The sequence below is a fragment of the Salvelinus fontinalis genome, chromosome 40, assembly GCF_029448725.1.
Source record: "Salvelinus fontinalis isolate EN_2023a chromosome 40, ASM2944872v1, whole genome shotgun sequence".
Lineage (NCBI taxonomy): Eukaryota > Metazoa > Chordata > Actinopteri > Salmoniformes > Salmonidae > Salvelinus > Salvelinus fontinalis.
Genome location: NC_074704.1, coordinates 21,826,285 through 21,849,269, shown reverse-complemented (window position 1 = coordinate 21,849,269; position 22,985 = coordinate 21,826,285). Strand labels below are relative to the sequence as shown.

At 45.3% G+C, this 22,985-nt stretch overlaps 1 protein-coding gene across 2 annotated transcripts in view; it reads left to right on the top strand.

The window, feature by feature from the left end:
- LOC129839756 ((E3-independent) E2 ubiquitin-conjugating enzyme UBE2O-like) overlaps nucleotides 1-22,971 on the top strand; it is a 43,502-nt gene extending 20,531 nt beyond the window's left edge. The window contains exons 4-20 of one of the 2 annotated variants that reach the window (XM_055907386.1): nucleotides 337-434; nucleotides 531-594; nucleotides 1,204-1,347; nucleotides 1,507-1,616; nucleotides 3,599-3,740; nucleotides 5,410-5,515; nucleotides 5,832-6,174; nucleotides 10,977-11,131; nucleotides 12,726-12,838; nucleotides 13,108-13,239; nucleotides 13,472-13,570; nucleotides 13,933-14,815; nucleotides 15,037-15,173; nucleotides 15,438-15,641; nucleotides 16,307-16,364; nucleotides 17,432-17,586; nucleotides 18,531-22,971. In XM_055907386.1, the coding sequence (XP_055763361.1) occupies nucleotides 337-434; nucleotides 531-594; nucleotides 1,204-1,347; nucleotides 1,507-1,616; nucleotides 3,599-3,740; nucleotides 5,410-5,515; nucleotides 5,832-6,174; nucleotides 10,977-11,131; nucleotides 12,726-12,838; nucleotides 13,108-13,239; nucleotides 13,472-13,570; nucleotides 13,933-14,815; nucleotides 15,037-15,173; nucleotides 15,438-15,641; nucleotides 16,307-16,364; nucleotides 17,432-17,586; nucleotides 18,531-19,112 (3,525 nt within the window). In that variant the 3' untranslated portion in view covers nucleotides 19,113-22,971. The remainder of the gene's footprint in view (nucleotides 1-336; nucleotides 435-530; nucleotides 595-1,203; nucleotides 1,348-1,506; nucleotides 1,617-3,598; nucleotides 3,741-5,409; nucleotides 5,516-5,831; nucleotides 6,175-10,976; nucleotides 11,132-12,725; nucleotides 12,839-13,107; nucleotides 13,240-13,471; nucleotides 13,571-13,932; nucleotides 14,816-15,036; nucleotides 15,174-15,437; nucleotides 15,642-16,306; nucleotides 16,365-17,431; nucleotides 17,587-18,530) is intronic. The other variant, XM_055907387.1, reaches the window with a different exon arrangement.
- Nucleotides 22,972-22,985: the final 14 nt, after the last annotated feature.

Sequence of the window (22,985 nt, the reverse complement as noted above, 5' to 3'; positions counted from 1 at the left end):
GTTTGGGCTTAGTGGGACTATCATTTGTTTTTCAACAGGACAATGACCCAACACACCTCCAGGCTGTGTAAGGGCTATTTGACCAAGAAGGAGAGTGGCGTGCAGCATCAGATGTCTACTTTAAAAAATGTCAAATATAAAATATATTTTGGTTACTACATGATTCCATATGTGTTATTTCAGAGTTTTGATGTCTTCACAATTCTACAATGTAGACAATAGTACAAATGAATAAAAACCTGGGAGTGAGTGTGTCTGAACTTTTGACTGGAACTGTATGTGTACCACGTCAATGTCTCTGCTTCAATCATTTGTTTCATGCGTGTTCCCTGCTAGTCTTTCATGTATGGGGACTACATAGCCTACGACTTCTGGCTAGGGAAGGTGTACGACCTGACCAACCACATAATCCTCAAGCTTTCCAATGGCGCCAGGTACAAAATCTGTCCCAGTATGAGTGTCAATTCAAAACGGTTTCATTTACATGGGTCTGCTTCATGCTTAGCCTGAACTTCTCTCTACTACTGCAGGTGTTCCATGAATGTGGAGGACGGCGCCAAGCTGTACGACGTCTGTCCACACATCAGCGACTCGGTAGGTGAAATGCCACGAGCTGCGGGTTTTTTTTCTGTGTGAAAACGTAGCCGTCTGCCCTCGTCCACCGCACTTTACTGATCTGATAAGGCTGGCTAGGTGGAAGCAGTATGAAATGAACTTACTGCTCACAGCCTTGCGCTTCCTCCTTATTGACCGTAGGTAGGTGTGTAATACTTTGTAACAGGGCTGGGGGTCAGTTCCATTTGAGCTGGGTCAGTGTAGGAAACCGGTTTCTGAAAATGGAGTTTAAATGGAATCGACCCTAATCTTGTTTAAGGTAGCAGGTGGCGTGCGTCCAATATTCATTCGGAAACTGTTTGGGTTTTGACTGGGAATACCTAGGTGTTACTCCTGTTCATTTTGTCTGTTATTTCAGAAACAATACAACCGTTTCTACGTAGTCAGTTAACTTTCTCTTATTAAAAATATTTTACAAATATTTTAAAAACACAAGCTTGTCAAGTACTAGCTATGTTCTCTTGTCATTTGTTGAAACGACCAATGAGCAGCAGGATATGTTACAGACCTGTTTTAGATTCTCAATGGACTGGTTAAGGGAAACTGCCTCTGTGTGTTAGTAAGATGCATCTCCTCCCTGGTTGGTAGGGTCTGTTCTTCGACGAGACCTATGGTTTCTACCCAGGCCAGGTGCTGATCGGGCCGGCCAAAGTCTTCTCCAATGTCCAGTGGCTCTCCGGGGTCAAGCCCGTACTCCGCAAGAAGAGCAAGTTCAGGGTGGTGGTCGAAGAGGTATGATATAGTAGTACATTATCCACAGGCAAAAACTTTGGCCCTGAGTTTTCTCTGGTTTTTACTGACCACATACCATACCACCTAATAATAGGCTTAGCTGCTGAAGTACGCGTGATGTCAATGCTCGTCTGTGTTTTCATGTGACCCCCCCCATAGGTCCAGGTGGCGGAGCTGAAGGTGACGTGGATCACCAAGAGTTACTCCCCCAAGGGCACGGACAGCGTCTACCCCCCTCCGTCCACCATCTCACAGGAGAACCTCTGCAGGTACTGTACTGCACCCCGTTTGTCTGTTCATTTCAAGTTTCTACGCTGACCTTTTTTTTTTACAAGGGCATGTGTGTGCCTAAGTTGAAAAATGTAGGTGCACACAAAGAACTTTAGGAGTGTAATGAAAAATATTTGAGACATTAAAGCTAGAATCCTTCATTTTTCTAGGTACGCTGGCACTTCAGAATTCCAGGTGGCACAGCAAATATTTAGCCGCATATGAGAGTAAAATGATCGCACTGTGTCGAGTCCTGCATTCATAGATTCATTCTGCCATCCATCCACACTTGGGAGCATAGAGGCTGCAGTTTTCCATTTTATAGATGTACAGTGTGTGAACAGTCTGTTTCTGGTGATCTGGTTTACACACGTTATATATACACCTCACAATCACATCTCACACTTGCATGCATGTCTTAATTGGATGGTTACAGGAACAGGGTGAAGGTGTAATTTCATAACAAGGGCCGCGGTCATTTTTTGCGAGCTGCACTGTAAGCCTATGGTCTAAGCTGGAGAAAGAGCAGCTCTTCTCAGTGAAGTTCCAAACGGTCACAACCATTCGCTTTTGAGCTGGCTGATATTCAAAGCTGTGCGATATTGACCCCCTAAAGTCGCTGTCCACGCCCCCGCGGAAATTTATTTAGCATAATAAAAATATCCCCATAAAAAAAATGTCAGTTTAAGGTTGAGATCTACATTGGATCCACTACTTCCGCATCCCCGGTGAAAGTTGACAGAGCTAGAGCGGTGTTCGTCAACCTGAGACATCCGAAAATCGGTCTTCTCACAATGTCGTCTGTAGCGTCCGAATGATTTGCTCTACGACCCCCCTCAAGCATCTTGGGACTCATCTGAAGTCGGTTCAGCCGATCTGCCAACTTCTGTGTGTAGCGTCCGAGCAGTTTGGGCAACAACATTAATACGAGGCCTCTGTGGAAAGGTGAAATTCCCATGAACACGTCGGTTATTTTGCTCTACGACGCTCACAGGTCTCACAAGACTTGTCTAAAGGTCCCCCGGTACGATTTGAAAACATGGATGGAAGTATACGATACCGTTCAAAAGTTTGGGGTCACTTAGAAATGTCCTTGTTTTTTAAATTAAATCACTTTTTTTTTGTCCATTTTAAAACAACATCAAATTGATCAGAAATACAGTGTAGACATTGCTAATGTTGTAAATGACTATTGTAGCTGGAAACGGCAGATAAAAAAAAAAAAATAGGATATCTACTACTATCTGCATACAGAGGCCCATTATCAGCAACCATCATTTCTGTGTTCCAATGGCACGTTGTGTTAGCTAATCCAAGTTTATAATTTTTAAAGGCTAATTGAGCATTAGAAAACCCTTTTGCAATTGTAATCGAACCCACAAATGTAATCAAACCCACAAATGCTGATGGTCCAGTTACTCAGCTAGTCTAAAGAAGGCCAGTTTTATTGCTTTTTAATCAGAACCGTTTTCAGCTGTGTTAACATAATTGCAAAGGGTTTTCTAATGATCAATTAGCGTTTTAAAATGAAAGGACATTTCTAAGTGACCTCAAACTTTTGAACGGTAGTGTATATGGAGACTGTTAGTGCCAAAAATGTGTTAATATGGGCTAATAGCAGTAATGCCAAATACAATTTGTAATTTTTACGGCTTGGACAGTACTTGGACTGTTAGGTGCCAAAAATAAGGGGTTAAAAGCATGTAAAAACAAATACATGTTTCCTCATCTTTCTTATATCTCTGCTATAGGACAGACACTTCAGAACAAATTTATTTTTTCCCATGTAGTGAATCTGTTTTTCAAGGCATTTGTATGGGCTAATGGAAGTAAAGAATGTGCTCATGCAACAAATGTTAGTGCATTGTATCAGAGCACATGTATCAAGATGGAGATGCTCATCCCTAGCCACACCCATTCTTCTGCTTTAATGACCCTTCTATTAACACGCTCCCCCCTACATACGTGTGTTCTGATCCAGAGTGAAGCGTCTGGGCTACTACGACCACACCCAGAGGCAGCTGGGGGAGAGGGCTCTGTACGTGTTCCCAGCCAAGGGAGACATCACCTGTGAGTGGCCCGACAGAGCCCCCGGACTCCCGGAGGACCCCGTAGCCAGGAAGGTGTGTGAGTGAGGAGGAAAGGGAGAGGAATTGTTTCTATATATACAGTACCAGTCAAAGGTTCAGACACACCTACTAGTTCATGGGTTTTTCTTTATTTTAACTATTTTCTACATTGTAGAATAATAGTGAAGACATCAAAACTATGAAATAACACATATGGAATCATGTTGTAACCAACAACATGTTAAACAAATCAAAATATATTTTATATTTGAGATTATTCAAAGTAGCCATCCTTTGCCTTGATGACAGCTTTGCACACTCTTGGCATTCTCTCAACCAGCTTCATGAGGTCATGGAATGCATTTCAATTAACAATTTCTTTCCTTGATGCATTTGAGCCATTCAGGTGTGTTGTGACAAGGTAGGGGGGGTATACAGAAGATAGCCCTATTTGGTAAAATACCAAGGAGAAATGACAGTCCATTACTTTAAGACATGAAGGTCAGTCAATCTGGAACATTTCAAGAACTTTGAACGTTTATTCAAGTGCAGTCGCAAAAACCATCAAGCGCTATGATGAAACTGGCTCTCATGAGGACTGCCACAGGAAAGGAAGACCCAGAGGATAAGTTCATAAGTTAACTGCACCTCAGATTGCAGCCCAAATAATACTACACAGAGTTCAAGTAACGGACACATCTCAACATCAACTGTTCAGAGGAGACTGCCTTCATGGTCGAATTGTTGAAAAGAAACCACTACTAAAGGACACCAATAAGAAGAGATTTGCTTGGGCCAAGAAACACGAGCAATGGACATTAGATGGGTGAAAATCTGTCCTTTTGTTCTTCGTCCAAATTTGAGATTTGTGGTTCCAACTGCCGTGTCTTTGTGAGATGCAGAGTAGGTGAACGGAGGATCTATGCATGTGTGGTTCCCACCGTGAAGCATGGAGGAGGTGGTGTGGGGGTGCTTTGCTGTTGACACTGTGATTTATTTAGAATTCAAGGCACACTTAACCAGCATGGCTACCACAGCATTCTGCAGAGATACACCATCCCATCTGGTTTGCGCTTAGTGGGACCATCATTTCCTTTTCAACAGGACAATGACCCAACACACTTCCAGGCTGTGTAAGAGCTATTTTGCCAAGAATGAGAGTGATGAAGTGCTGCATCGGCTCACCTGACCTCATCCCAATTGAGATGGTTTGGGATGAGTTGGACCGCAGAGTGAAGGAAAAGCAGCCAACAAGTGCTCAGCATATGTGGGAACTCCTTCAAGACTGCTGGAAAAGCATTCCAGGTGAAGCTGGTTTTGAGAGCGCCAAGAGTCTGCAAAGCTGTCATCAAAGCAAAGGGAAGAATACTTTGAAGAATCTCAAATGTAAAATATATTTTGATTTGTTGAACACTTTTTTGTTGTTGTTGGTTACTACATGATTCCATGTGTTATTTCATAGTTTTGAGGTCTTCACTATTATTTCTACAATGTAGGAAATAGTCAAAATAAACACCCTTGAATGAGTAGGTGTCTAAACTTTTGACTGGTATTGTGCGTGCCTGTCCCCATTTTGTATCTTGTATTTTAAAAAACAATGTTGCCTCTATTTGCAGAGATACTCCATGTATCCAACTTTCTTCCCTCGTTGCATGCACTAACAACTGTGTGTTTGCCATGGTTCGTGTTATGTCAGTGTCCTATGACAATGTCCTTCCTGCAGTTGAAAAGAATGTTCAAGAAGGAGTCGTTAGTGAAGAAGACCAATGAGAATGCAGAGACACGAGGTGCAAACCAGCACTCCACCGACAAGACGGACAGTCTTTACGGTACATGCTGATTTTGATTTTATGTCTGTTGGTCATCAGAAATGTTGCCTTGTCATGTTTTGTCAGATATCCTCACTTAAACAGATGACGAGCTCAAACTCCAGTTGTAGAATCATTTTAGATCCATACAGTCTACACCTGATAACTGGCCATCTGATAACTGCACGCCTTGTGCAGGGTAGTTCGCCCCACAATTAAAATCTATTCTTCATGCTTTGCTCAGTCCCAAGTCACTGCTTATACCACTAGTCAATTATGCATGTAAAACCAACTCAACGACCATCACCCGTGTCCTCTCCCCCCTCCTCACACCCAGGTGACCTCAAGCCAGACAACACCCACCCAGACCCCACTGACCACACCGCCCTCCCCCGCCCTAACGGCCCCAACCACGCCCTCCAGCCCTTGACCCTGTGCGCTCCTCCCTCTGACCCATGGCCCGAGCCCACGGAGCAGGACGCAGACGACGAGGCTGGGGCGGAGGACACGGACGACACCTTGTCGCTGACGTCATCGGCGAGCAGCACGGCGTCGTCGCAGAGCGGCGGTCTGGGGGGCCTGAACAGGAAGAAGAGCATCCCTCTGTCCATCCGCAACCTGAAGAGGAAGCACAAGAAGAAGAGGACCAAGTTCTCCCGCGAGTTCAAGCCCGGCGACAGGTGAGCCAGTTATCAGTCAAATACGTTTGTATTCATGGTATGCTATGTGACTAAATGTAGCAGACTACAATTGTATAAAAATGGCTACAAACGTAGCAGGCTATGCCAAAATTTAGTCCTCTCCCCTCTTCTGCTTTCTCTCCCTCCCGCACTCCCTTTCTTTCTGAACTTCTGCAATTCCTCCCTCTCTTGCGCCCTTCCTTTTTCTCTCTCCATTCAGGAGATGGCCCCTCCCTGGCCTTTCCCTTCTTTCCTTGGCACGTGTAAAGGATGATCAATAGCTTGCTGGCAAGAATTCGGCTTCCCGCTGGCAAAAATGCTGCATCCTTGAACCCAGTGTCACTTTTATTTATTATGGTCACATTCACCGGATAGGTGCAGTGAAGTGTTGTTTTACATGGTCAGCCACAGCAGTACGGCGCCCCTGGAGAAAATGAGGGTGAAGTGCCTTGCTCAAGGGCACATCATGCCTCTCCCAGCCTTGTACAGATATACAATCACATCATTATCCTCTGTCTTAGGCCAGAGACAGGGGCTGCACCCGAAATGGCACCCTACTCCCTATGTAGTACACTACTTTTGTCAAAAATAGAGCAGTGCATGGGGAATAGGGTGCCACTTCCATTTGGGGCGCTTACACACAGAGCCGATCAACTTACACCCAGTCCCCCAGCCGAACGGACCAGTGTTCATCGATCCAACATCTTGTCTCCCAGAAAATGTCCTCTTCTCCTTACGAACTTTCTGATGGCTTGATACTAACTACGGCGATCGATTTCAGGCTGATTTCTCAGAGCAGATGTCTGCTAATGACCCGGGTTGTTGTTATTAGGCTGTGTGGCTGCTGCCAGTGACGGTGTGACCTGGCCTTGTTTTCAAATCTTGAACCAGTCTAGCACCACTATATAGTATATAGTACCAATCTAGTGCCAATCCAGTACTTTTCCTAGTACCAATTTGAATCTAGTACATATAACAATCCAAAGGTTATACTTGCATCCAAATCACACCGGTACCCACAATTAGGCCTAGCTCTGCACCATTAGTTTGACCTTTCCAAATAGGTTGAAGTTTGGGTCAATGTAACCTTTTCTCAAGACATTGCAGAATTCAAGTACTTTAAATTCTACCAGGCGTCATTCGAACGCGGCAGGTTTTCCAAGGCTGCACATCTGAAATGGCAACCCCTTCCCTATGTAGTGTACTAATTTTGACCAGAGCCTTGGTTGAAAGTAGTGCATTATACAGGTAATATGATGCCATTTCAGATGCTGCCCAAGGCTGTGATTTCCCTCCTTTTAAACTGCCTTGTAGATCACATCTGGTGGTTAAATATAGCTGACAGCTGATAAATCATGTAGCATGTGCTTAGGTGTGCCCAGATAACATCCAGGTCCTCTGATTGAAAGAGACAGACGGAGCGAGAGAGATGGAGAGAGGGGGGGAAAGGGTGATGGAGAGGGAGACTGAGGGTAAAAGAGCAAGGGAGATCAAGGGGGAGAAAAAAGCTGAGATTGAGTTGCGGGAGGGAGAGCGAGCGAGAGGAAGATTGATGGGGGGAATAAAACGGCAAGGGGGAGGTAGTGACTGAAGTTAAGAGGCAGAGCAAGGGGAAAGTGGTTGAATTCTAGTGGGGGATTGATTTAAAGAAAAGACACGACATGAGATGCAAACTCAGCAAAAAAATAAAATAAGACAGTCCCCTTTTCAGGACCCTGTCTTTCAAAGATAATTCGTACAAATCCAAATAACTTCACAGATTTTCATTGTAAAGGATTTAAACACTGTTTCCCATGCTTGTTCAATGAACCATAAACAATTAATGAACATGCACCTATGGAACAGTCACTAACAGCTTACAGAGGGTAGGCAATTAATGTCAGTTATGAAAGTTTAGGACACTAAAGAGGCCTTTCTACTGACTCTGAAAAATACCCAGGGTCCCTGCTCATCTGTGTGAATGTGCCTTAGGCATGCTGCAAAGAGGCATGAGGACTGCAGATGTGGCCAGGGCAATAAATGCCTGAGACAGGACGGACAGCTGACAGGACGGATGATCGTCCTCGCAGTGGTAAAAACACCTGCACGGGATCGGTACATCCGAACATCACACCTGCAGGATAGGTACAGGATGGCAACAACTGCCCGAGTTACACCAGGAATGCAAAATCCCTCCATCAGTGCTCAGACTGTCCGCAATAGGCTGAGAGAGGCAAGGCTGAGAGAGGCTGGACTGAGGGCTTGTAGGCCTGTTGTAAGGCAGGTGGGCACAAACCCACCGTCGCTGGACCAGACAGGACTGGCAAAAAGTGCTCTTCACTGACGAGCCGCGGTTTTGTCTCACCAGGGGTGATGGTCGGATTCGTGTTTATTGTCGAAGGAATGAGCGTTACACCGAGGCCTCGTGATCGATTTGGAGGTGGAGGGTCCGTCGTGGTCTGGGGCGGTGTGTCACAGCATCATCGGATTGAGCTTGTTGTCATTGCAGGCAATCTCAACGCTGTGCGTTAGAGACGTCCTCCTCCCTCATGTGGTACCCTTCCTGCAGGCTCATTCTGACTTGACCCTCCAGCATGACAATACCACCAGCCATACTGCTCGTTCTGTGCGTGATTTCCTGCAAGACAGGAATGTCAGTGTTCTGCCATCGCCAGCAAAGAGCCTGGATCTCAATCCCATTGATCACGTCTGGGACCTGTTGGATCGGAGGGTGAGAGCTATGACCATTCCCCCCAGAAATGTCCGGGAACTTGCAGGTGCCTTGGTGGAAGCGTAGGGTAACATCTCACAGCAAGAACTGGCAAATCTGGTGCAGTCCATGAGGAGGAGATGCACTGCAGTACTTAATGCAGCTGGTGGCCACACCAGATACTGTTACTTTTGATTTTGACCCCCTTTTGTTCAGGGACACATTATTCCATTTCCGTTAGTCTCATGTCTGTGGAACTTGTTCAGTTTTTCTCAGTTGAATCTTGTTATGTTCATACAAATACAGTTGAAGTCGGAAGTTTACATACACTTAGGTTGGAGTCATTAAAACTCGTTTTTCAACCACTTCACAAATTTCTTGTTAACAAACTATAGTTTTGGGAAGTCGGTTAGGACAAGTCATTTTTCCAACAATTGTTTACGGACAGATTATTTCACTTAGAAATCGCTGTATCACAATTCCAGTGGGTCAATTTTACATACACTAAGTTGACTGTGCCTTTAAACAGCTTGGAAAATTCCAGAAAATGATGTCATGGCTTCAGAAGCTTCTGATAGGCTAATTGATATAATTAGAGTCAATTGGAGGTGTACCTGTGGATGTATTTTAAGGCCTACCTTCAAACTCAGTGCCTCTTTGCTTGACGACATGGGAAAATCAAAAGAAATCAGCCAGGACCTCAGAAAAAAATTGTAGACCTCCACAAGTCTGGTTCATCCTTGGGAGCAATTTCCAAATGCCTGAAGGTACCATGTTCAGCTGTATAAACAATAGTACGCAAGCATAAACACCATGGGTCCACGCAGCCGTCATACCGCTCAGGAAGGAGACGCGTTCTGTCTCCTAGAGATGGACGTACTTTGGTGCGAAAAGTGCAAATCAATCTCAGAACAGCAGCAAAGGACCTTGTGAAGATGCTGGAGGAAACAGGTACAAAAGTATCTATCTACAGTAATAATTTGTCCTATATCGACAACCTGAAAGGCTGTTTAGCAAGGAAGAAGCCACTTATGACCATCTTTACCATCGTTATGTTTGAAGGAAAAAGGGGGACGCTTGCAAGCTGAAGAACACCATCCCAACCATGAAGCACGGAGGTGGCGACAGCATGTTGTGAGTGTGCTTTGCTGCAGGAGAGACTGGTGCACTTCTCAAAATAGATGGCATCATGAGGCAGGAAAATTGTGGATATATTGAAGCATCATCTCAGGACATCAGTCAGGAAGTTCAAGCTTGAACGCAAATGGGTCTTCCAAATGGACAATGACCCCAAGCATACTTCCAAAGTTGTGGCAAAATGGCTTAAGGATGACAAAGTCAAGGTATTGGAGTGGCCATCACAAAGCCCTGACCTCAATCCCATAGAAAATTTGTGGGCAGAACTGAAAAAGCGTGTGCGAGCAAAGAGGCCTACAAACCTGACTCAGTTACACCAGCTCTGTCAGGAGGAATGGGCCAAAATTCACCCAACTTGTTGTGGGAAGCTTGTGGAAGGCTACCTGAAACGTTTGACCCAAGTTAAACAATTTAAAGGCAATACTACCAAACACTCAATTAGTATATGTAAACTTCTGACCCACTGGGAATGTGATGAAAGAAATAAAAGCTGAAAAATCATTCTCTCTACTATTTTTCTGACATTTCACATTCTTAAAATAAAGTGGTGATCCTAACTGACTTAATAAAGCAAATTTTTACGAGGATTAAATGTCAGGAATTGTCAGTATTTGGCTAAGGTGTATGTAAACTTCCGACTTCAACTGTATTTACACATGTTAAGTTTGCTGAAAATAAACGCAGTTGACAGTGAGAGGACTTTTCTTTTTTTGCTGAGTTTATATTATGGATGGAGGGAGACCGTGACAGAGGAGATCAGGCTCCACTCACCCTGCGATATCTTTGATTGGCTCTGCTGCTGCGCATATGGCTGAGTCAGTTTAACATTACATTCTATAACCTGTAGGCATTTTCCAATCTTAACAAGAACTTCTTGCTGAAATAGTTAGGCCTTGTCAGTGAAGACACAAATTCCAGTATTAGTTACTAAGTCACTGGTTCTATTATCTACCGTCTCCCTGTTTTTTACCGTCAGGGTGGCGGTAGAGGTGGTGTCCACCAAGACCTCGGCCGACGTCCTCTGGAAGGACGGCCGTATGGAGACCCTCATCCGCTCCAATGACCTCATCCCCATCCAGCACCTGGACAACCACGAGTTCTGCCCCGGAGACTTTGTTGTCGACAAACGACGTAAGTAGCTAGCGCACTTCACACTCGTCTTCAGGCCTTGTACAGTGCATTCGGAAATTAATCAGACCTTTTTCCACATTTTGTTACGTTACAGCCTTATTCTAAAATGGATTCGTTCCCCCCCTCCCCCCCTTATCAGTCCACACACAATAACCCATAATGGCAAAGCAAAAAACAGGTTTTTAGACATTTTTGCAAATGTATACATTTTTTAAAACTGAAATATCACGTTTCCATAATTATTCACACCCTTTACTCAGTACTTTGTTGAAGCACCTTTGGCAGCGATTACAGCCTCGTCTTCTTGGATATGATGCTACAGGCTTGGCACATTTGTATTGGGGGAGTTTCTCCCATTCTTCTCTGCAGATCCTCTCAAGCTCTGTCAGGTTGGATGGGGAGCGTTGCTGCACAGCTATTTTCAGGCTCTGGCTGGGCCACTCAAGGACATTGAGGCTTGTCCTGAAGCCACTTCTGCGTTGTCCTGTTGGAAGGTGAACCTTCACCCCCGTCTGTCCTGTTTTCATCAAGGATCTCATTGTACTTTACTCCGTTCTATTGGAGTTTACCAAAAGGCACCTAAAGACTCTGACCACGAGAAACAAGATTCTCTGGTCTGATAAAATTAAGATTGAACTTGTTGGCCTGAATGCCAAGCATCACGTCTGTAGGAAACCTGGCACCATCCCTACAGTGAAGCGTGGTGGCAGCATCATGCAGTGAGGATGTTTTTCAGCGGCAGGGACTGGGAGACTGGTCAGGATCGAGGCAAAGATGAAAGGAGCAAAGTACAGAGAGATCCTTGATGAAAACCTGCTCCAGAGCGCTCAGTTCCTCAGACTGGGGTGAAGGTTCACCTTCCAACGGGATAATGACCCTAAGCACACAGCCAAGACAACGCAGGAGTGGCTTCGGGACAAGCCTCTGAATGTTCTATTTGCGTCATACCCAAAAAGACTCTATGCTTTAGTCGCTGCCAAAGGTGCTTCAACAAAGTACTGTTTTAAAGGGTCTGAATACCTATGCAAATGTGATATTTCAGTTTATTTTATTTTTTTGCTAACATTTCTCAACCTGATTTTCCTTTGTCTTTATGGGGTATTGTGTGTAGATTGATGAGGGGGGGGAAACTATTTAATACATTTTAGAATAAGGCTGTAACCTAACAAAATATTGAATAAGTCAAAGGGTCTGAATACTTTCCCGACTGTATTGTACTGTGTGTGTGTCATTGAACCCGTATTATCGGCATATTCAACAGCGTTATCTCCAATATTTTGTGATTATTGGTAAAAATGATAGCTAACGGGTTAGCAATTAGCATGTTAGACATTTCAGTCGAAATACTGCTACTATCAGCTTTTATAAGCGGTTTAGCAAAAAATGTACACTACCGTTTAAAAGTTTGGGGTCACTTAGAAATGTCCTTGTTTTTGAAAGAAAAGCACTTTTTTTATAATTTTTTGGTCCATATAAAATAACATCAAATTGATCAGAAATACACACATGACTATTGTAGCTATGCAACCTGAGGCACAAAATGTAACTTCAGCTCTGTCTTTCTCTGTGTGTCTGTCTCTGTGTGGTCACACAGCCCAAGCCCCTACGGACCCGGGCGTGTACGGGGTCATCCAGTCGGGCGACCACAAAGGCAGGACGTGTGCTGTGAAGTGGATCAAACTCAACGCCTCCAGCGACGACGTGGAGGTCAGTCTGCTGGGCATTGTGGGTCGGCTCGTGTCGCCGGGGGAACAACAACCTTTTATTTATTTTTATATTCCATTAATAGCTCTAAAGACATTGAATTGGGCAAATCTGAAATGACTATTCCACATTACCCTATTCCACAGTGCGCTACTTTGGGCCAAAGCAATAGCCCCATGGTCCTATTGCTCTGCTCAAAAACAGTGCACTATACAGGGTGGCTTATTTGAGCTACATGATATCAGTAATGGATGGTGGTTTTGTTTGTTTAGGTCACAGGAGAAGAGGAGGATGTTAGTGTGTACGACATCGCCGACCACCCAGACTTCCACTTCCGTACCACTGATATCGTCATCAGGATAGGGAACTCTGAGAACGGGCGGAATACGGAGTGCGAGAACGATGTAAGTTCAAAAAATGTCTTTAATTTTGGTTGTTGACATGTTAGAACTTTTCCCTGTGGTGCTTGGAGTGTTCTTTGCCGGTCCACGTTGTACCGATGCTTTGGCCTGGTTACAGATCCACCATAGTTGCTAAAAGCGTGATCTGAAAGGAAATATCATCCAGTATGGTACTATAGTGTAGAAAGAGTATTATCACATACCGTTTTTGGAATCTTTTTTTTTACCTGCCCAGACGTCAGTAGGTCAGGTCTTCAGAGTGGACGTGAGCAGCAAGGTGGAGGTGGTGTGGGCCGACAACTCCATGACCATCGTCCTACCACAGGTACTCATGGTAATTGTAGTCTTTCTGTCCCTCACATGCGGTAGTTGTAGTGGTCATTAATCGGTGGCTCTATTGGTTTCTGTTAATGTTCTGTGTTCACTATGTCAATGAAGTGTGCTACTGCTGTACCTTCTTGCTCCGGTTTCTGTTCATGCTAATTATGTGTTGGTGCTAATTATCTTTTCAATCTGAATTTGTGTTGCCGTTAGCATGCTGCAGAGTGACTTGCATGCTGCCCTTTTAAAAATGTATTATTCTATAACAACATTTTGATATTGACACAAAAAGCACTCGATGAGTGTTAGCAATGATTAATCAGTGCGTATGAACGAGGTGATTTTGTTTTTCTCTTTAACCCCCCCTCAATCTAGCACCTGTACAACGTGGAGTCTGAGATTGAGGAGACTGACTATGACTCTGTAGAGGAGAGCAGCAGTGGCCTGTCCACGGAGGAGTGGGAGGACGAGAGCGACAGCTGGGAGACTGACAACGGCCTGACCACCAACGAGGACGACCAGCACCCCGCCAACGACGACACCGCCACCCCGGCCCCCACCCCCACCGGCTCCAGCCCCTTCATCATCCCCCCAGAGGAGGGCGGCAAAGCAGGGGCCACCACCCCCACCAAGCCACCTAACTCCTCAGAGGACCTGGAGGGAGCTGGGGCTATAGTCAGCCCAGGAACCGGTGCTGGGGGAACCACTCCTGGAGCAGGAGGGGGTGATGCCGCAGAGAAGCTCCCCGGGAAAGAGGGCACACCGCGGGGCTTCCGTGAACTCAAGGAGGCCCTGAAGATCCTGGAGAGCCTGAAGAACATGACGGTAGAGCAGCTATGGACCGGCGTCTCGCCTACCTCGCCCACGTCCGGTGCTGCGCCCGCCGCCAACGGGACTAACGCCAACGCCGCCACTGCAATCACGCCAGAGAAGCCCACCAAGGAGAAGCGCTTCCTGGATGACATCAAGAAGCTCCAGGAGAACCTGAGGAAGACCCTAGACAATGTGGCCATCGTGGAGGAGGAGCGGATGGAGGCGGTGGTGGAGGGCGGGGCAGGAGGAAGTGGGAGTACGGAAGGAGGGGAAAGAGGGGGCGAAGAAAGGCCCCAGGAGGAGGTGGCAGCGGCGAAGACGCCAGGCACGGCGCCAGAGTGGCCAAGCGATACGCCTGTTCTGTGCCAACAGAGTGGTGGCAAGCCCGGAGTCACCTTCACCAGTGCCAAGGGAGAGGTGTTCTCTGTGCTGGAGTGGTCACCAGGTGAGGATGCAATACTGCGCTTTTAGCTTGTCATGGTTTGTCTTTGTTACTGAGACCTCCACTAAACTAGTAGTACAGGGAGAAGAATACACGTCATACTTAAATACCCCCAAAAATGCCCTGTTCATTTAAATGCACTGGTCCATTACTTAAAATGGCCTTTTCAAATACTCACTAAATGCCTTGTTGGAATACCAAACCATTTATCTGACTCCTGCCAGACACCCACACCTTTAAGAAGATGGAGTTCCAGCCGGCCGAGGCCAAGAAGTTTTTCAGCACCGTGAGGAAGGAGATGGCTCTGCTGGCCACCTCGCTGCCCGACGGCATCATGGTCAAAACCTTCGAGGACCGCATGGTACGCTCACCGACACCTGAGAAGAGAGCCGTTTGGAAGTGATCCGAATGTAGTCGATTACAGTCAAGTATTAAATTGCATCAGACCACTCTTCAGTGGCTTAAGTGACTCTGCACTCATTAAACCCTTGATTTAAAAACTCTTCATGCTGTTATTTTTTGAAGATAAGTGATAATTCTGATAGTGAACATGTGCTACTCTCGTTGACATTTGTGATTCCCAATTCCTCTCCTCTTTCTTCACCCTGTCCCTCTCTCTTCATAGGACCTGTTCTCGGCCCTGATCAAGGGGCCCACACGCACCCCTTACGAGGACGGCCTGTTCCTCTTCGACATCCAGCTGCCAAACATTTACCCGTCAGTGCCGCCCCTCTTCCGCTACCTGTCACAGTGCAGCGGGCGCCTCAACCCCAACCTCTACGACAACGGCAAGGTCTGCGTCAGCCTGCTGGGCACCTGGATTGGCAAGGTAAAAGTAGACCTCTCCGAAAAAAGTGTGATACTTGGTATTTTTGCTATTTTATTAGGATTCTCATTAGCGGTTGCAAAAGCAGCAGCTACTCTTCCTGGGGCCCACACAAAACATGAAACATGACATAATACAGAACATCAAGGATAGAAAGGTCAAATACTTAGACCACCCATTACCTTCCCTTTGACTGTTATTGGACCACCCATTACCTTCCCTTTGACTGTTATTGGACCACCCATTACCTTCCCTTTGATTGTTATTAGACCACCCATTACCTTCCCTTTGACTGTTATTAGACCACCCATTACCTTCCCTTTGATTGTTATTAGACCACCCATTACCTTCCCTTTGACTGTTATTAGACCACCCATTTCCTTCCCTTTGACTGTTATTAGACCACCCATTACCTTCCCTTTGACTGTTATTAGACTACCCATTACCTTCCCTTTGACTGTTATTAGACCACCCATTACCTTCCCTTTGACTGTTATTGGACCACCCATTACCTTCCCTTTGACTGTTATTAGACCACCCATTACCTTCCCTTTGACTGTTATTAGACCACCCATTACCTTCCCTTTGACTTTTTAAATATTATTTTGTACATGATCTGTTTGTATAAAATGTGCCTCACACTGTCTTCCCTGTTGATCCATCCTCAGGGTACAGAGAGGTGGACCAGCAAGTCTAGCCTTCTGCAAGTGCTCATCTCCATCCAAGGCGAGTCTAAACTGACCTAACTAGACCTACTCTTAGTCACGCGCAGTCTAGATTCACCCCCCCCCCCCCACCTCATCCAGAATCTCTACCAGTCCGTTTTGGGTCCTTTAGGGCCACCCCTCCCCATTGTCTTCCCTGCAGCAGAAGTGTATGTTTTATTCATGCCGTTCATTTGCTCATGTCTGCTTCGGCTACAGTGAGTGTCACACACCATCACCCTCTGACAAGACCGTTGTGGTTAAACTGCCTCACCTTCCTATCAGTAATATTCACCTCAGGATTTTGGAGACTAATTATAGGATTTGTTGCCTTCTCAAACTATGCTAATAGGTTTTTTCAGGTTAATCCACAAAAGGCTAAATACATTTGAGTTGTCAAAGGTGTTTGTGGTTAACCAAAGTTTGAGTCTTTACGTACACTAGAATGAAGGGTTAATGTGTGAATGTCTTTGATTTCTAAGGTATTTGGGTCCTTTGTAACGTTACTGATCCAATGCAGCTGTTTTAATCTCAATATCAAATCATTTCTGGTTAACAATTAAGCACCTTACTGTGTCTGTTTTTAAATTAAAATGGTCAAAAAGGAAACAAATCGCTTCTTAGCGAAGAGCAATTTCTTGAGCAATATTTTTGCTAGGACTGTCTGGAATTGGTCTGAGTGGGGAGGGGAAAACTGAAAACTAGCTGTTATTGGCAGAGGTTTGGAATTCTCTTAATGGTTTATTACCTAATTTACCGGTGCGCCTGGCACCTACTACCATACCCTGTTCAAAGGCACGTCAATCGTTTGTCTTGGCCAGTCACACTCTAAATGGCACACACATACAATCCAAGGCTTAAAATTCCTTTAACCTGTCTCCACCCCTTCGTCTACACTGTTTTGAACTGGATTTAACAAGTGACAGCATTAAGCGATCATAGCTTTCACCTGGTCAGTCTGTTATGGACGTTTGTATAGTCGCTGTATATAAAATGCAGGACAATCCCGTTTTTGACTGCGCTGGGCCTTTTTAATGCTTCATTGTGTGTCTAGAAGAATCTAAAAAGTGTGCTGTGTGTCTCTCCCAGGCCTGATCCTGGTCAACGAGCCCTACTACAATGAGGCAGGTTTCGACAGTGACCGGGGCCTGCAGGAGGGCTATGAGAACAGTCGCTGCTACAACGAGATGGCCCTCATCAAGATGGTGCAGTCCATGACCCAGCTGCTGCAGACTCCCATAGAGGTCGGGATACAGTTTGACACTAGATAAATCAAATAGGATCGATCTGTTTTGTGTAGATTTTGTATACGATTCGATTGTATTTGTGTGAATACAAAACGCAGTAAAAATCCTCCAAATAAACGGGCGGTTATTGTATGCTGATAGTTGCTGTACAAATTTAACCTGTAAGTCAAAGTGCCAAAGACGCATTTCAATTTTCTGAAGTTTGAAGAAAAGGTTTATCTTATTACTGGATGAGTTGGGGACAAATGGCAGGTGGTGATGGAGAGTTATAGTTGGGTGGTTGTCGTGGTAGAGGTCTGTAAATATTGTACATATTTGTGTTTTAAGTGTTTACATTTTTTTTTGCATATCTTGTGTTTTTGAGCCACAAATTTGCAGGTTAACTCTTTTTGGCTTGTTAGCTAGCTGGCTTGTGTTTTTGTTTTTGTGTTTTTGGAAAAATGTGTCTGGCCTTTTTTTTGTTTCACCCGGCTGCCAGTTCATGATCTTTTGAACATAATTTGAGGAGTTGCCTGACGCTCAATAGGAATGGGAGATGGAGGCATACAGCAGTGCTGAGGCAGAGGGTTGGTCGTGAGGACGACTGGCTACTATTCTGAACTCTGTGTGCTGAGTTTTTGGCACCCAGGGCTGCTGAGGTATCAACCTAGTGGGTGCAACACAGAGTGGAAGAGGCCCAGTGGCTAAAAGACCCTCCATCACTATCCTCTGACCAGTTCCCTCCGCTCAAGCCGTGAACCGACCCTCTCCATCTTCGGACTAAAGACTTGGCTCCTATTGGTTGACCTGCCATGATATATTGCTTGTTTGTTTTTGCTCTTGAAGAGCTTTGAGATTCTATGAAAAGCCTTATAGAAGTTATAAATTATTCTTCTAGGTTATGATTCAGATCATGGGGATATTGAGCCATAATGATTTATCTTTTGTCTGTTTCCAAACAGGTGTTCCAGCAGGAGATCCGGCAGCACTTCACCTCTAGCGGCTGGCGCCTGGTGCACCGCCTGGAGGCCTGGCTGGAGCTCCACGAGCTAGCCGAGAGGGGCCCTCCGCCAAGAACATCCCGGGACATGCCTCCCTCAGTGGGGCCTCTAGACGAGACACTCCCCTTGGATCTTCTGGCCCACAGCACCCCCAACAAGCACCAGGGCACCGGGGATGAAGAGCTGGAGGACTCTGGACTGAGCCTTTCCACCACCACCGCCTCCCAGCAGGAGCTCAGCCAGAACTTGGACTGCGACGGCGCCGTCTTGGCCAGTGAGGTGGCCGGGGCGAGCGTGGTGGTCTCCGGGTCTGTTAGGGGGGCCACCTCAGACTCTGCGGGCGGCAGCCAGCCGGCGGTGCGACCAAAGAAGCGCAGGAAGAGCTACCGGAGCTTCCTCCCCGAGCGGAGCGGGTACCCGGACATTGGCTTCCCCCTCTTTCCTCTCTCCAAGGGCTTTGTGAAGAGCGTGCGCAGCGTGCTGCAGCAGTACCGGGCCGCCCTGGCCGCCAACTCCATCCCCGACCACATAGAGGACAAGTGACTAGTGACTCCCCCAACGCCTACCACCTCAAAGCCCACACTCCAAAAGCTGCACTGTGCCCCAAATTATTTCCCTAATAGCCCCCCGTACGCTCTGATCCCCCTTGCCCAACTGCTGCCCAGTGCCCCTGCCCCTCAGCCATCGATCTAGTGCACTCTTGCCCCCTCCCTCAGACCACTATAAGTTAACTGGGTGTATGCGCTTTTCCGTCAGTGTCCAGAGACCAGACAGAGGCCAGGTGTGAAGGGAGAGGAGTGGGAGTGTCTTATGGGGATCTAAGCCACGGACCATAAGCGCCCTCCCTCATATTGGACCCTCTGAGCTCTCATGGACACACAGACAAGAAGCGAGAGCCTCGACTGGAAGGCAGCGCCACACGTCTGCCCCTCGTGGACCCTCCTAGGCCCTGACGGACGAGGAAGGAGAGGAGGAGAGATGCAGAGCTGGTTTGATTAAAAAAATAAAATTAAAAAAATTAAAAAGTGCCATTGACTTGCATCGTCTATAGCTGCTGTAAGGGGAAGTGGAATTACCTGAAGAGAGACATTCTTTGTGAATTGCCGCCACAAATTCAATTTCTTAGCACAAATGAAAATGTTACTCCGCCGTGTCAATTGGATCTAAACTAAATGGAGACTGTTACAGTAGCCATGGCGTCCTGGAATCTGCAGGGTCAGCCTGGACAGATTCTCAAAGCTGGGTTTTCTCTGAACTACATTTCCCAGTATGCCTGGCTCCTTTGAACCTGGCGGGTACCCTTAGCACCACCCTGCACTCTCCAATCAACAGACAATCTCGGCAGAGCTGGGCACCTTTTGACATGCTGACGTATTGAGTTTCTTTTTAACGTGGATGTTACTGGTTGTTTGCTTTTTGCCCAGCTCCTCTTGTTCTTTCTCGCTTTAGAGATACATACACACACACACTATCTGAATGTTATTAACTGCCCTCCTACATCAGCTTCACTCTGCTATGCCCTTGTTGGTTTCCTCGCCAATCGCTCGCACCAAAACATGTCGTTGCAGAAACACTTGAGTGACAAGTTTACATACTAATCACCACTTCTGGATGTTATATACACTACTAGGCCCTACGGTATATCCCTGAGGAGAGACCTGGCTCTAGAATAGAGGAGTGCAGTTACACAGAACTATATGACCTTACCTCTCGGTAAAGTCAAATGAGCTCTTTAATATCTTTGACTGTAGAAAGTTTCCATTCTAAGACTTGATAACTTTCTGACACTGTACAGACTTTTTCTTTTTAGTTATATCACCCATGTCGCTCTTAAGACTGAACTTGACATATTTGTTTTTTTCTACAAGGGATCAAGGCTAGGTTGAAAATACCCTGTTTAAGACCACGTTTGAAAATAAACACATTCATTGGACCAGCACAGTTGCTGATGCGACAGGATTGGCGTTGAAAACGTGACCAGCGGTCAGGAAATCAAGTGAAGTGACTGTAGATCGTTTGAAAAAAAGTTTCAATGAATAGGATGACAGTTAAAACAGTTATGCTTATGTGATTGTTGAGTAGTTAGCTGAAATTCACTACAGGTTGTGTGTACTTTTCCACTTTGATGGCTAACTCTCTGTACTGTTAACATTCACTTCCATTCATTGTCTGTCTGGCGCTGGTCCGATGAACGTTTTATTTTTGAACGCTTCTCCATGGAATTCTTACGTTTTCTTAACCTTCTCCATGTTCAAGGTAGTGATGTTTTTCCTTCCTTGCAGCTTTCATTGACCCTTTTGAGTCACTTAAAGGCTGGTCGTTCAGCATGGTCCTCCAGAGCTATCCCACAATCCTCTCTTCTGCTCACTCATTGGGCCACTACTAGAAGCGGGAGCCACAACCGTGAACATGACGCAAGTAAAAACCGCTATCCATTCCATCACTAAATGAGTCATATCTCATCTCAACAGGTTGCCTTACTTGAATTGTTCTTCTTAAGATATGATCAGACCCTATGTACAGAGCTGCTTGTTACCCCGGCCTGATACCCACTACATTCACCCCATTCCAGTGTTCAGAGGTTGACCGTCTAACATCAGATCTGGGGTCAGTTTTCCCTGGACTTGTGCTTAATTTAACAATTCGGAGGTAGGAAAAATGTAAAAAAACGAATAATAAATAAAACAAAATAACTGATCCCAGATCTGCTTTGACAATGGCAACCCACAAGTTGAATGGTAAAGCTACACAGCTTCAGCCTCTGTATTCCAATGTTACTCTCAACTGCGGTTTGTTTGGTGATGGAGATTGATTGGAGTTTGTAGACAGATTGAGTGTGGATGCAGAAGGTTTTGATGAGCTTATATCTGATTTGGTTTTGTTCTTGCTCTTTGCCTTGAGCATGATGGAGTGTCACTGTTTGTTCCCAAGATTGGAGTGGTATCCCGTTCTTTCATTTTCCCAATTTAAAGGGTGAATGATGCACTTTTGACAACATGGCCTCTGGCATTGTCATGCTTGTACGTTGTGATATTACTTTTATGTTTCTTTAAATTATTGCTGGTTTGTTTATACTTGCTTGAAAAATGGTCGAGTGTTCTATTTATTAACACAGGGAGCTTTTCTCTGTATGGCCACCAGGGGTCAGTGGTTCCATTGTGTGCCCCGAAGAATGAAAGAAGCCTGGTCCCAGACCTGTATGTTCTTTGACCAACTCCTTTGGCTGGTAGTTGATTTTAAAGCACAAACAGATTTAGGATCAAGTGTTAAAAGGAGTACTGTGAAAGAAGAAAGTGCAGCGATTTAACGCCATCTGGTTCTTATATAGCCTGGTACCTAATCTGTTTGTGCAGTCTTTGCCAAGAATGCACAAACAGATCTGGACCTGGGCTAGTTCTGATAGTGCTTCCTTGGTTATTTGAACCGTTGTTGTTTACATAATCTGAAATATATTATTATGCTCTTGCTTTTTGCCAGATATTCTGTTGGTCCATTCCCCTTGTGCTTACGGTGAACTGAAAACGAGGGCGTTGGCTATTCTTTTTGCGTGGAACAAAGACGCTAAATGCTTAGTGTTCATGAGTGTGTGACAGTACAAAGTGCCATTGTAAATGAGTGAGATGAACTGGTTATTGTAAAGAAGAAAAGAACAAGTGAATGGGATTTTGTATTTGTATTTTTCTCCTTCCACCTTAAAAAAAAATATAAATCCCTGTACCATGCATGGCAATCAGGCTTCCATTGCTTCTCTTCCTCCTCAACTTTCTTCCTCTTTTCTCTTTTGCTGCCTGTACAGTAATCCCTGAAGGATGTTCCTTTTGCTTTCCCATTTTAGGCTGCAGTACTTGTAGCGTTGCAGCCTTGGTTGGTTCCCGCCAACCTTCTCCTGTGTTTGCAACCATAGATCTCTCTCTCTCGCTCATGCACTTGTTTCTCCACTATTACAGAAAAAAAAATGTGAAGCCAGGTCTCGAGGGAAAAAAACATGAAGGATTTCAAGCACATGAAGTTATGTACAATTTTCTGTGTATGTTTATATTCAGACGTATTCATTACTGCGAGAGATTTCCAGCCAAAGCATGTAACATGTTGCTTTAAGCCTTGAACGGACACAAGACTTGACTGTACCATGTGAACATTTTCACAGTGGCCTGTATTGGTAACTAATAAACTTATGATTTTTAGCCTGATCCCTCTGTACAGAAGTCATGACTATACTATAAATACCTCTATTTAACAAACTTGAGCTCTGTAAGTGGTCATGAGAACGCTTGGGACATAGGTATGCATTTGCAGGTTTTTTTCTTCTTGATTTGTCATTTTTTACAGTTCCTTTCATTACGTTTCAAGACCTGTTTTTAAAGTGATGTATTAAACTTTGCAAGCAGTACCATGGTTACAAGTTGTCGCTTGTGG